The sequence below is a fragment of the Perissodus microlepis genome, chromosome 18, assembly GCF_051167445.1.
Source record: "Perissodus microlepis isolate ML-2025 ecotype Zambia chromosome 18, ASM5116744v1, whole genome shotgun sequence".
Lineage (NCBI taxonomy): Eukaryota > Metazoa > Chordata > Actinopteri > Cichliformes > Cichlidae > Perissodus > Perissodus microlepis.
The window spans coordinates 13031885-13045011 of record NC_140478.1 but is presented as its reverse complement, the minus strand read 5'-3'; the positions used below and the strand labels follow the sequence as shown (position 1 = coordinate 13045011).

General features: G+C 38.9%; 1 protein-coding gene across 1 annotated transcript; it reads right to left on the bottom strand.

The window, feature by feature from the left end:
* Nucleotides 1-6716: 6716 nt before the first annotated feature.
* Nucleotides 6717-12347, bottom strand: LOC146367455 (cytokine SCM-1 beta-like). The gene is made up of 3 exons (XM_084913539.1): nt 12281-12347; nt 12065-12179; nt 6717-9305 (listed from the first exon to the last, which is right to left on the bottom strand). Exons 1-3 carry the CDS (start codon nt 12345-12347, stop codon nt 8927-8929), a joined length of 561 nt encoding a protein of 186 aa, XP_084769665.1. The 3' UTR covers nt 6717-8926.
* Nucleotides 12348-13127: the final 780 nt, after the last annotated feature.

Here is a 13127-nt window from a genome sequence, read left to right as displayed (position 1 = left end):
AACTTTTAGTACAGGTTATTGGTGCAAGGTTTGTGTGACAGCTGGCACAAGTCTATTTACCATGCCCTAATGATGTAAATGATGCACATCTCCAGATTACTATCAGTGTTTAGCTGCATTTCTATATTGGCTTCCTTCCTGCACATTGGTTATTTCCATTTTTGTACAAAAACAGTGAGACTTAGTAAGAACAAGAGTTCCCAGGAACATTCCTCACCCACATTTTTCATATTTTACAACAAACACAACATTTTCTTAAAAGTAACTTTAATTGATTGTGGGAAAGCTTCAAATATATACTTTTTTAAAACAAATATATTTCTGACAATGAAACATGACAAACTGACATTTATATTTATATATATTTATATATTATATTATACTATGTAGCTATAGTATTCCTTTGTATTAACTTTAATGATGAAATATAGCAAGAGCGGTAAAGCTAAGTAGAGTGGCACTGATTTTAGTAAGCTTTAATTTGGGGGGGATTTCTCAGACACATTTTCACTGCTCCTTGTTCCTCCATCCTGCGTGTCCTCTCCCAAAGTGACATTCTTTTGAGGGATCTTTTCTGATGTTGGGGGTGCAGTGGATGTTGCTGGTTTGGATGTTGCTGGAGTGGATCCTGTTGGTATCATGTCACTTGCGAATCCCTTTTGCGAATTCTCCCTGTTCACCTTCTCAATTGCTTTTCTTGTCCAGTCAGCGTCTGGTTTGGCACAGATTGTCTTTCCAAGCACGGTCCGTAACCTGCAATTGTTGGTTGGCTATTAATGGCATTGTAATACATTTCTAACATTATTTGTATATACTGGTAGGTGCAAACAGATTTAGAGGCCTCACAGCAAGCCTGCATGTTCTCTCATGTTGTGGGTCCTATCTAGACCCAGGACACTCTTACAAAAGAGAGTCTTGATTCTCAAATGCTTCACTTCTTGCTTTTAAAAGTTAATAAAAAAAAATTTCACCTCTATTGCATCTAGTGGCATGCAATTAGCTTGTATTGAACATCTCCATTCTCAGTACACAGTAAATTTGCTTATCAAATATTTTCCCCTGCAGCATCTCTTTACAGAGTGGTTTCTGAAACTCGAAGGCCTTCCTGTGAACATGTTTTCAAAGAATTTCCTCCAGTACAAAGAGGTTTCAGTGAGAATTGCTGACAGGTTTTTGGATTGTTAGGAATGACATGACTACTAAAGTCGCAACTGGCCAATTTAATTGGTATAGTGGTGAAAATCAAAGACAGACACTGTATTTGAATAGTCAAACATGTAGAACCAAACCTCTCTGAATGACTGGATATCACCACAGGAAAATGTGTTTTTATATTATAGGTCATTTATTTGTCATTTTATTGTTATTTTAAAATAGTTGGATGGAGTGTATAAACTTTATTAAATTATATCTATTCCTGTTTTTTAAGCGGTGAAGACAGTGAGGTTAAAGTCTGTCCCAGCTGACTAAACGGAAAGCACAGTGTCAGATGTCAGCTGATCATCCCAGAGTTAACACAGAAAGAGACGGGCATCCATTCCCTCTCACATCTGCACTTACTGTAAGTTTATAGTCATTTTTAATTGAACAAGTATGGTTTTGGAAGCAATGTGGAATATAAAAAAACTCAACACAGTGCCAGCCAGGAGTTTACAACCAAGAACCTTTTTGTGCCCACCTCTGTGTCACTACCCGTTATCTATGTATTTTCAAATACAGTGTGAAGATAATAATGAAGCATCTCTTTGGAAAGGGGAAGCAAACACCTAGAAAGACCCCAGCTGGCCAACAGCTTTGAACCCAGAACCTTCATGCTATATGTGTTTATATTCATAAAATACAAGTTAAAATACAGTGTGAGGTTTTTTATTGAACACTTACTGTACTGCTTTGATGCGACAAGTATCTTCAGTCTGAATGGAGTAATTCACAATTCGGTCAAGTGGGACTCTGGTTTTGGACCACACGACACAACAACTGCGTATGCTTATAGGGGCTGAAAATGTCACACACAGAAAAAGTCGCATTAATTTTATCCGTTAAAAACAGTCAAGCTATAAAGTAAATGAAAAATTATTTCTTCCTTGCAGTACTCACTTGTACGGACTGAGCTCATCCAGGTAGTGAAACAGAGAAAAGCGGCTAAAACCAGGCTGGGCTGCATCTTTAGTATTCCGCTTCAGGTTTGTTCTTCAGAAGCTGAGCCTCAAAGCTGTCGGCACAAACCTTCACAGCCTGTTAAATAATCTCTGTGCCTCCCTGAGCTTTTATCAGAGTATCGAATCAAATGAGTCTTGCTCACATGGCAGACGCAGTGCATGCGTTCATGGTATTTCCTAGTGTGGTCTTTCTGAGCAATCAGGTTTTGATGTTGATTCTAATAAAAAAAAAAGGCCCCTTTGCGCTCGTTCTCATTTTACCAACACAATGGGGTAAAAAACCACTGAGTTCATCATTTATAATTAAACTGTTAACAATGCAACAAGTACAACAGCATCAGAAATACAAACTCATAAATAATCGTAACTATGTGCATGCACAGAAACAGATTAATCCACTTCCTTTATATTCAATCTGAAAGCCACAGGTGACCTGCATTCTAGGTGGCATGTGACGTGGTAATTTAAACCATGGAAAGTTTTCACAGTGAGAAAGTGAGTTAAGATCAGTGAGTGATTGAATTTGAAAAGCATCAGTCAGAGAAGTTTTAGCAGACTGATACTAATGATTACATCACTAGGCAAACTGATGATGTAATCAAGTCAGTTTTTAAAATGAGAGAGATTGGGTTAAATTAAAATCAGTTTATTATAGTAAATAAAGAGTGAGTAGGTTCAGAAAGCAGAGTTTCCTCATTTGACAAACATTAGAGGTTAGTGTGCAGTTAAAGGTACGAGCAACGACAGCGACCAGAGTATGAATAATTCTAATTAAATCCTGTTTTAACTGATTATGACAAAAACACAATATTTGCTGGAAAGTGCTTTATTGGCAGTTAAAAGTGGGAAAACTTTAAAATACATTTTTGTACATTTTCATAAAAACAATATGAAAACAAAGAATGGGAATATATGGTAATATATGGAGAGATTAATGTTACTTTTATCAGGTACTGCTGATTAAATAAAGCAGGAAGAGTACAATAAAAAAGAGCAACATTTGCCGACTATGATAAGTTTGAAATGTTTTGTGATTTCTCAGACACATTGTTTCTTGTTCCCTCTCCTGGCCTTTTCCTCTGTCCTTTCCTTCTTCTGCACTTCGTCAGAGAGATATTTTTTGTGGATGTTGTTGTTGTTGTGGATGTTGTTGTTGTTGTGGATGTTGTTGTTGTGGATGTTGTTGTTGTGGATGTTGTTGGTGTGGATGCTGGTGGTGTGGATGTTGTTGGTGCGGATGCTGTTGGTGTGGATGTTGTTGATAGTGAGGATTTTGTTGTTGTAGATGTTTTAGTTGTGGATGTTGTTGTTGTGGATGTTGTTGTTGTGGATGTTGTTTTTGTAGATGTTGTTGGTGTGGATGTTGTTGGTGCGGATGCTGTTGGTGTGGATGTTGTTGTTGTAGATGTTGTTGGTGTGGATGTTGTTGGTGCGGATGCTGTTGGTACGGATGCTGTTGTTGTGGATGTTGTTGGTGTGGATGTTGTTGTTGTAGATTTTGTTGTTGTGGATGTTGTTTTTGTGGATGTTGTTTTTGTGGATTTTCTTGGTGCAGATGTTGTTGGTGTGGATGTTGTTGTTGTAGATGTTGTTGTTGTGGATGTTGTTGATGTGGATGTTGTTGGTGCGGATGTTGATAGTGAGGATGCTTCTGGTGTGGATGCTGGTTTGTATGTTGTTGGTGCAGATATTGTTGATGTGGATGTTGTTGGTACGGATGTTGTTGGTGCGGATGTTGATAGTGAGGATGCTTCTTGTGTGGATGCTGGTGTGGATGTTGTTGTTGTGGATGTTGTTGTTGTGGATGTTGTTGGTGCGGATGTTGTTGGTGTGGATGTTGATAGGGAGGATGCTTCTGGTGTGGATGCTGGTGTGGATGTTGTTTTTGTGGATGTTGTTGTGGATGTTGTTGATGTGGATGTTGTTGGTGCGGATGTTGTTGGTATGGATGTTGATAGTGAGGATGCTTCTGGTGTGGATGCTGGTTTGGATGTTGTTGGTGCGGATGTTGTTGGTGTGGATGTTGTTGTTGTGGATGTTGTTGGTGTGGATGTTGTTGGTGTGGATGTTGTTGTTGTGGATGTTGTTGGTGCTTTCTTCTTGTCCACCCACTCCATTGCTTTTATTGTCCAGTCAGCATTGGGATTGGCGCATATTGTCTTTCCAAGCACGGTCCGTAACCTGTAATTGTTAGTCAGTCATTAATTGCACTGAAATACAGTTTTGACATTATTTCTAAATATATTCTGGCATATTTGGTACATGTTAAGTTTAAAGAAAGAGAGGCTGGTTGGCTCTGTTGCCTCACTGTGTGGCGGCTCTGAGTTCAAATCTGGGCACGGTCTGTGTGGAGTTTGCATGTTCTCTCTGTGCTCTGGTTTCTCCTGACTCTCAATAATATTACCGGTAATAGTTGCTTTTCTAGGCCAATGACATTCCCACAAAGAGTTTTTTGTCTAAAACGTTTCACTTCCCCTATAAATTAAAAGTTAATATTTATAGCAAAATTGTTCCCTCTCAGTTACACCTAGTGTTACGTTGTCGGAGTCCGTTCTTGGTCATCTAGGTCATGGTAGTCATAAGAACTTGAAAAGAGGGCGACTGTGCTGCAGTTAAATGAAGAAGTTTCGCTTCTCATCTAAAAGGATTCTTTTTCTAACAGTTCAATATGCACTCGGTTTTTAAGAAACTTTTCCTGGACCATCTCTTTGCTTAGAGGGTTAAATTATTTATTTGTTATATCATTTATGAAGACAATTTAAAAACATTCAGGTTATTTCATTTTTATTATTTTATACCCATCCATACATTTCAGGTTTGGGAAAAGTACTCTCGCCCAAAGTCAGCCTAAGGCGAGAGGCAAAGTGGACTCTGGACAGGTCGCCAGTCCATCACAGGACCACATACAGTCATTCACATGTACATTTACACCTGATGTCAATTTAGAATGACTAGTTACTCAGGCGTGTCTTTGGACTGGTGAAACATCTAGAAAAGACCCCAGCTGGCCAACAGCTTTTAACCCAGAATCTTCATGCCGCACGTGTTTTATTTTTACAAAAAAAATCTTTCCTAAAATACAAGTTAAAATACAGTGTGAGATTTTATTAACACTTACTGTACTGCTTTGATGCGACAAGTATCTTCAGACTGAATGGAATAATTCACAATTCGGTCAAGTGGGACTCTGGTTTTGGACCACGAGACACAACAGCTTTCTCCAGGTCCTGAAAAAGTCACACAGACAAAGTCACATTAATTTTTACCCTGAAGAAAAACCACACAGTGAATGAAAAGCCTTTTTTTTCTTTCCTTGCAATACTCACTGGCAAAGGCCAAGCTCATCCAGGTGGTGAAGCAGAGAAGAGTGGTTACAACCAGGCTGGACTTCATCTTCAGTATTGCGCTTTGGGTTTGCTCTTCAGAAGTTGAGTCTTGATTCTGTCAGTGCAAACCTTTACAGCCTGCTAAGTAATCTTACTCCTTTCTGATCAGATAACGGAGTGTTGAATCAAAGCAGTGTTGCTCACGCAGCAGGCGTGGGGTATATGACGTTTCCAGCTTGTGAAGTTCTCTCAGTCGTTCTGAGCATTAAATTTTTGATCTCGCCTCTTATAAAACATAAGCCCCTCCGCTTCTCCCCCACCCCACCCAGACCTTTCATCATGGGGGGATAGTCACTATGGCCACATAGTGGGGAAAGGAAATATTGACTTCATCTGTTACAAGCTAAAAATGACAAACAGTCCTTTCACCACAGACCTGCCCACAATGCAACACAAACAGCAGCGTATAGAAATACAAACACACATAAACATAGTTACTTGTACACACACAGAGATACTCATCACTTCCCTTTGTGCTCACTCTGAAAGCCACAATTGCCTCCACTGTCACTACGAGTTTGAAAAGTTTGCTAGCTTAAAGAAACATTGAATTTGAGCGTGAATTAATACTGAATGTTAATTAGGACAGTGGGGATTTCACACAGTCAATCAGTGAATTGAATTCAGTGAGTGTTTGAATTTGATTAATCCTTATCTAAAACATCTATGAGAGAATTAAGTCACCTCTTTCATCCTGCTGTCAACCACAGAATCATACATGAAAGGGTGGTTCTCAGCTAAGCCTTCGTCAGTAGCCCTTTACACCCATGATATACCCACACAAGAGGTTACATTTATTTTTGGCCCTTTCTCGCAATTGTATGGGTGTGTAGTGACTAACATCGCGGGACTGTTAAGCTTAATTTCCTTCTTTTAAATTAACAATTAAACCGTGAAATCAGCAGTTTTAGCATGTGGAATCCTGGGAAACTGACTTTAAACATCAACCAAATCCTCACAGTCAGGAGCAGAACAGGATTTGTAATTCAACACTGGAAATGCAGACGATTTAAGAGGACAATGATATTGTCCCCTTTGTAAACTACTATGAACTATAATCATGTCAACATATTGTTAGAACATCTGAAGATGTGTCACAGCTTGGAGTTACATTAGAATAAATTCCCACAAATAAACAAAACAAAGTTTCTGGGTATATTTCTGGGTTAAATACGTGTTTCTTTTATTTTCAGAATAAGTACAAACATGAGTGGCGTCCCTCACAGCTGCTCGTGAGAGAGACTGCAGGAAGTTTTATTTCATACCAAAGTAGAACAAACCAGAAGAAAGGGTAAAAGCTGTATTGGAGAGCAGGAAGGAAGGAAGTAGTATACAGGAAAGAGTAGGCATCAATAGTGTGTGCAGGAGGCAGCACATGCCAGTCCTAGAGCATAAAGGCAGCATTTCACAACCAGTCATGGAGACCAATAATGTAATTGTCTCATTTTAAAATGACAAAGAAATAGATGATGGGTGAATCTGAAAAAGGAAATAAGTGAGTGACTACTGTGCTGTATATACAGGGAGTGCAGAATTATTAGGCAAATGAGTATTTTGTCCACTTCATCCTCTTCATGCATGTTGTCTTACTCCAAGCTGTATAGGCTCGAAAGCCTACTACCAATTAAGCATATTTGGTGATGTGCATCGCTGTAATGAGAAGGGGTGTGGTCTAATGACATCAACACCCTATATCAGGTGTGCATAATTATTAGGCAACGTCCTTTCCTTTGGCAAAATGGGTCAAAAGAAGGACTTGACAGGCTCAGAAAAGTCAAAAATAGTGAGATATCTTGCAGAGGGATGCAGCAGTCTCAAAATTGCAAAGCTTCTGAAGCGTGATCATTGAACAATCAAGCGTTTCATTCAAAATAGTCAACAGGGTCGCAAGAAGCGTGTGGAAAAACCAAGGCGCAAAATAACTGCCCATGAACTGAGAAAAGTCAAGCGTGCAGCTGCCAAGATGCCACTTGCCACCAGTTTGGCCATATTTCAGAGCTGCAACATCACTGGAGTGCCCAAAAGCACAAGGTGTGCAATACTCAGAGACATGGCCAAGGTAAGAAAGGCTGAAAGACGACCACCACTGAACAAGACACACAAGCTGAAACGTCAAGACTGGGCCAAGAAATATCTCAAGACTGGTTTTTCTAAGGTTTTATGGACTGATGAAATGAGAGTGAGTCTTGATGGGCCAGATGGATGGGCCCGTGGCTGGATTGGTAAAGGGCAGAGAGCTCCAGTCCGACTCAGACGGCAGCAAGGTGGAGGTGGAGTACTGGTTTGGGCTGGTATCATCAAAGATGAGCTTGTGGGGCCTTTTCGGGTTGAGGATGGAGTCAAGCTCAACTCCCAGTCCTACTGCCAGTTTCTGGAAGACACCTTCTTCAAGCAGTGGTACAGGAAGAAGTCTGCATCCTTCAAGAAAAACATGATTTTCATGCAGGACAATGCTCCATCACACGCGTCCAAGTACTCCACAGCGTGGCTGGCAAGAAAGGGTATAAAAGAAGAAAAACTAATGACATGGCCACCTTGTTCACCTGATCTGAACCCCATTGAGAACCTGTGGTCCATCATCAAATGTGAGATTTACAAGGAGGGAAAACAGTACACCTCTCTGAACAGTGTCTGGGAGGCTGTGGTTGCTGCTGCACGCAATGTTGATGGTGAACAGATCAAAACACTGACAGAATCCATGGATGGCAGGCTTTTGAGTGTCCTTGCAAAGAAAGGTGGCTATATTGGTCGCTGATTTGTTTTTGTTTTGTTTTTGAATGTCAGAAATGTATATTTGTGAATGTGGAGATGTTATATTGGTTTCACTGGTAAAAATAAATAATTGAAATGGGTATATATTTGTTTTTTGTTAAGTTGCCTAATAATTATGCACAGTAATAGTCACCTGCACACACAGATATCCCCCTAAAATAGCTAACACTAAAAACAAACTAAAAACTACTTCCAAAAACATTCAGCTTTGATATTAATGAGTTTTTTGGGTTCATTGAGAACATGGTTGTTGTTCAATAATAAAATTATTCCTCAAAAATACAACTTGCCTAATAATTCTGCACTCCCTGTAGTAGAAGAGGTCAGGGCAATGCATGCAAAGACCACAGAAAAAATGTTTACAAAACAGAGAAGCATGAATAAGAAGATAGTGTAGAATTAAAACCTGTATTTATACACATACCATGATGGGTTTAACTAAACAGAGCAACATTTGCTGATTATGGCAACTTTGAAGTCTTTTCATGTCTTTGCCCTTTTTCCCTCTCTTGTTTTTTTCCCTGTATTCTTTCCCCAATCTGCCAGTCTTTAAGTGTGTGTGTTTTTAACGCTGCTGGTGTAATGTCACTTACTGTTGCTGCTGCTTAGCTAGTTAGTGGGACACAACATGGTCTTAGTCCATGGAACTACACAGCAGTGTATTTGACATAACATAGTCAGGCTCTGCCCTGTCTCCTTGTCCTTCTGAGTGATGTTTCCTGATGTTGGGGATGCAGTGGATGTTGTCGGTGAAGATGTTGTTGGTGCGGATGTTGTTGGTGCGGATGTTGTTGGTGCGGATGTTGTTGGTGAGGATGTTGTTGTTGTGGATGTTGTTGGTGTGGATGTTGTTGGTGTGGATGTTGTTGGCATCATGTCACTTGCGAATCCCTTTTGCGAATTCTCCCTGTTCACCTTCTCAATTGCTTTTCTTGTCCAGTCAGCGTCTGGTTTGGCACAGATTCTCTTTCCAAGCACGGTCCGTAACCTGCAATTGTTGGTTGGCTATTAATGGCATTGTAATATATTTTTAACATTATTTGTATATACTGGTAGGTGCAATCAGATTTAGAGGCCTCACAGCAAGCCTGCATGTTCTCTCATTTTCTGCGTCCTGTGTCTAGATAGGTGGTCTCTACCTATCTAGAAACAGGAACCAATCGCAAAAAAGATTCTTGATCTAAAAAGTTTCACTTCTTGCTTATGAAGGTTTTTTTCTCTTTTTCTCTTTTAAGTACTTCTTGTCCACCTTCTGAATAGCTTTTTTTGTCCACACAGCGTCGGGTTGGTGAAAATGATCTTTCCAAGCACGGTCCATAACCTGCAATTGTTAGTCATTAATGACACTGCAGTGCAATTTTGACATTATTTCTAATCAAACACAGAGATGTTCATTTAAGTTTGAAGACACAGACATTGGTTACCTCTGTTGGGATGGGAATCAAGAACCAGTTCTTGTAGTTCTGCCTGCCTATTGATCCCACTTATCAGTTCTTGCACTTTCACTACAATTGGTGATTTGATCTTTATGCCTAAAGTTTTTTAACATTATTTGTATATACTGGTAGGTACAATCAGATTTAGATATGTCCTCATTAGGAATTTAGGGATTTGATTTGGTGTGTTGGGCTATAGCCTGTAGGTTTATATCGCTGTTTGATAATTATGAGACAGTGTTCAGATCATTTTACAGAGCAACATGAAAGCAACATAATGACTAGTATAATGTATGTCTTTCTCCTGGGGGTAATAATGTAACACACTGCATTACTTTTAAGAAAAGTGTTCTGTGTAATATGTGCAATAATTACTTTTTTACTCAGAACTGATCACAAAAAAGTGGAGAAATGCCTCCAACATGCACAAACATTTGACAACACAGCTTCTTATTATTTTGGATGAATGGAATTTCTTTGATATGCTGCTTAGAGAGGGTGGTGACTCTCAAAGTGCAACCAATAAGAATTGATACTGGAATCGATAAGGAATGGAATTTGCATGTTTTCTCTGTGGTCTGCACCTATACTTTTTTCATGTAACGAGTAAAGTAAGGGATTATTATTGCAAAAACGGTAATTAGATTACCGTTACTTTCCCGTAGGAACGCTGCGTTACTGCGTGAGTTTTTTGCGAGAATGTCTCATGACAATGATGTAAGCGAGTGTGCCGTTCGTGACAACAGCTGTCTGCAGATCAACAAAGGATCATATATCGAGTGCGGGAGAGAGTATGAGCGTGCAGCATTTAAAGCGTGGAAGTACTGACCTTACTTTCAGTTTGATTCCATAAAAAGTGACAAAAACATTAGTGTCCGCTGTTCACTGCGTGGGAAGAAAACTTCTTTTTACAGCGAAAAAAAACCCCTAAACTTCCAAGCAAGCACCGAGTGCGCTACCACGTAATGGGAAATTCACAGAGAAACTCGCGGATTCTTCAACTGACCGCTGCGGCACACCTGCACCAGGGCAAACCTCCGCCTACCCTACTCCTGCTTTACAGGTGAAATTAGAGCAACAGGACCGCTAGTCTTTGACTTTATTTATTTTCTGCTGTGTTTTACTTGCATCTATTTGAAAGAGTGAGTGTAAACACACAAAAAAAATATTTTATTTTATGTGCTGGAATGTGCAGAAAATAAGTTTAAATGTTAAACAAATTTCTTCCAGTCAGAGAATGTTGCATATAATTAAATTTTTGCTTGATGCATAAAGTTAAAAGATTAAAACTAATAAAACAAGTTTTAAAAAGAGACTTTTCCATTTGATTACATTTTGTATGATGGATTATGCAGAAAAAGTAGAACTGGGCTGAAAGATCTATCGCTCAGGTTGTAAATCGTGTTTTTAAAAAGTAACTAAGTAACTAAGTAACTAAGTAATTAATTACTTTTGAAAATAAGTAATCAGTAAAGTAACTGGGTTACTTTTTTGGGGAAGTAATCAGTAATTAGTTACTGATTACTTTTTTCAAGTAACTTGACCAACACTGCTTATGACCCACATCTGTTTAGACAGTATTTCACATTTCATATTTGTCAGTTATTTGTGATTATAGGTACACTGAAAGTCATTTGGATTTTTGCAGGTTAGAATAACTGCTTTTTGAAATTTCACATGATATCATCACGGTAGGCACTAGTTTGCGCTTGAGTTTTGTGTTGCTGTATTTGCTCTTTTTTTGAGGTCTGTGTTGAGCAGGTGGCCTTACCTTTGGGTGGAGCATCTATCTTATGCTCCTCAGTTCTACATCTGTTGCTTTTTCATTCCCAGTTCCATTTCTGAGATGTGCAAGCAACTCATTCTGTACAATAAAACCTTGTGAGTTTTTTAATTAGTTTCTATTGGGTCTATTGGGTCATGCTATGAGTTTTCCTTTTACTTAATGGGTTTTTTTTTTAACATTATGTAAAAAATCTGTAAATTCATAGCTTTCTGTAGAATTTGTTACTAGTGTTGGATATCTACAGGAAAATATTTTCACCAATAGATGATGGGGAGGCATTTTTATCAAGTAACATTAAAATGTGTGCAGTAGAGGGATACATTAATACCATGTGAAGCGATATGAACACTTACAAGCATTCAAGTTCACATCTAACCCTGCTGTCAATTTAGAATAATTAGTTAATCTATCAAGCATGTCTTCGGACTGGAGTAGGAAACTCTGCCCACAACAGCTGGCCAACACCTTTGAATGAAGAGCAAGTACATATTTTTCAATACAGTGTGAAGCTGTCTATAAACTTACTGTACTGCTTTGATGCGACAAGTATCTTCAGTCTGAATGGAGTAATTCACAATTCGGTCAAGTGGGACTCTGGTTTTGGACCACACGACACAACAACTGCGTATGCTTATAGGGGCTGAAAATGTCACACACAGAAAAAGTCACATTAATTTTATCCGTTAAAAACAGTCAGACCATAAAGTAAATGAAAAACTATTTCTTCCTTGCAGTACTCACTTGCACAGACTGAGCTCATCCAGGTAGTGAAACAGAGAAGAGCGGCTACAATCAAACGTGACTGCATCTTCAGTACTCTACTTTAGGCTTGTTCTTCAGAAGTCAAGCTTCAATTCTGTGAGCCTAAAATTAAACAGAAAAGATAGGAACTGTTCTGTTCACCGCATGCCAACCCATAATACGACATATAGAGCTCAGAGGTAAAACCACATGTGCATGATCATAACTACTTGTACATATACTGCACATAGACACAGAGATACTTATCACTAAAGCTAGAAGTTGATGCAAGCCACAAACTTTAACAGATTTCATTAGAACTGTATGGTAATTTCCAATAAACCAAGTTCAAAAAGGGGAGTCTATGGCTGACACGTGTTCCTGGTTTCCAAAAGAAATGCTTCCAGTTGCATTATGATTTGAAGACTGTTTATTTATTACAAACTGAAGATGTAACAATGAACTCCTTCCTAAATAAGCATGAAAGCTCCAAAAAATAGCAGTTATCCAGAACTACCTGTGCACACGGTCAGAAAACCGTGAGACTCCTAACCTCTGTCCATGCTCCTCCCCTTCCCTCTCACACAGGGTTTCATGCTACTATTGCACTTACATACTTAAAGTGAGAGGTACCCCCTTTTAGGTTCCAATCCCAAAACAGTGACTTAAAATTACTTTATGTAAACACATATATTTTCACATTTATTAATCCTGAAAAGATGACTTATGTAATGAATCTATGAATTATAAAACAAACATGAACTCAATCGTAGATAAAAATATAAAGCAGACGTCTGGCGCTTACAAGAACTGTACACTTTTCTCACAGTCAGTTAGTGAATTAATA

What these genes read in the sequence shown, in the direction of transcription:
- LOC146367455 (XM_084913539.1), bottom strand. Translation starts at nt 12,347, where the DNA reads ATGCAGTCACGTTTGATTGTAGCCGCTCTTCTCTGTTTCACTACCTGG. An exon ending in GATGAGCTCAGTCTGTGCAA is followed by an intron (nt 12,180 to 12,280) that starts GTGAGTACTGCA and finishes TGACATTTTCAG; the next exon opens with CCCCTATAAGCATACGCAGT. An exon ending in TGTCGCATCAAAGCAGTACA is followed by an intron (nt 9,306 to 12,064) that starts GTAAGTTTATAG and finishes CAACAATTGCAG; the next exon opens with GTTACGGACCGTGCTTGGAA.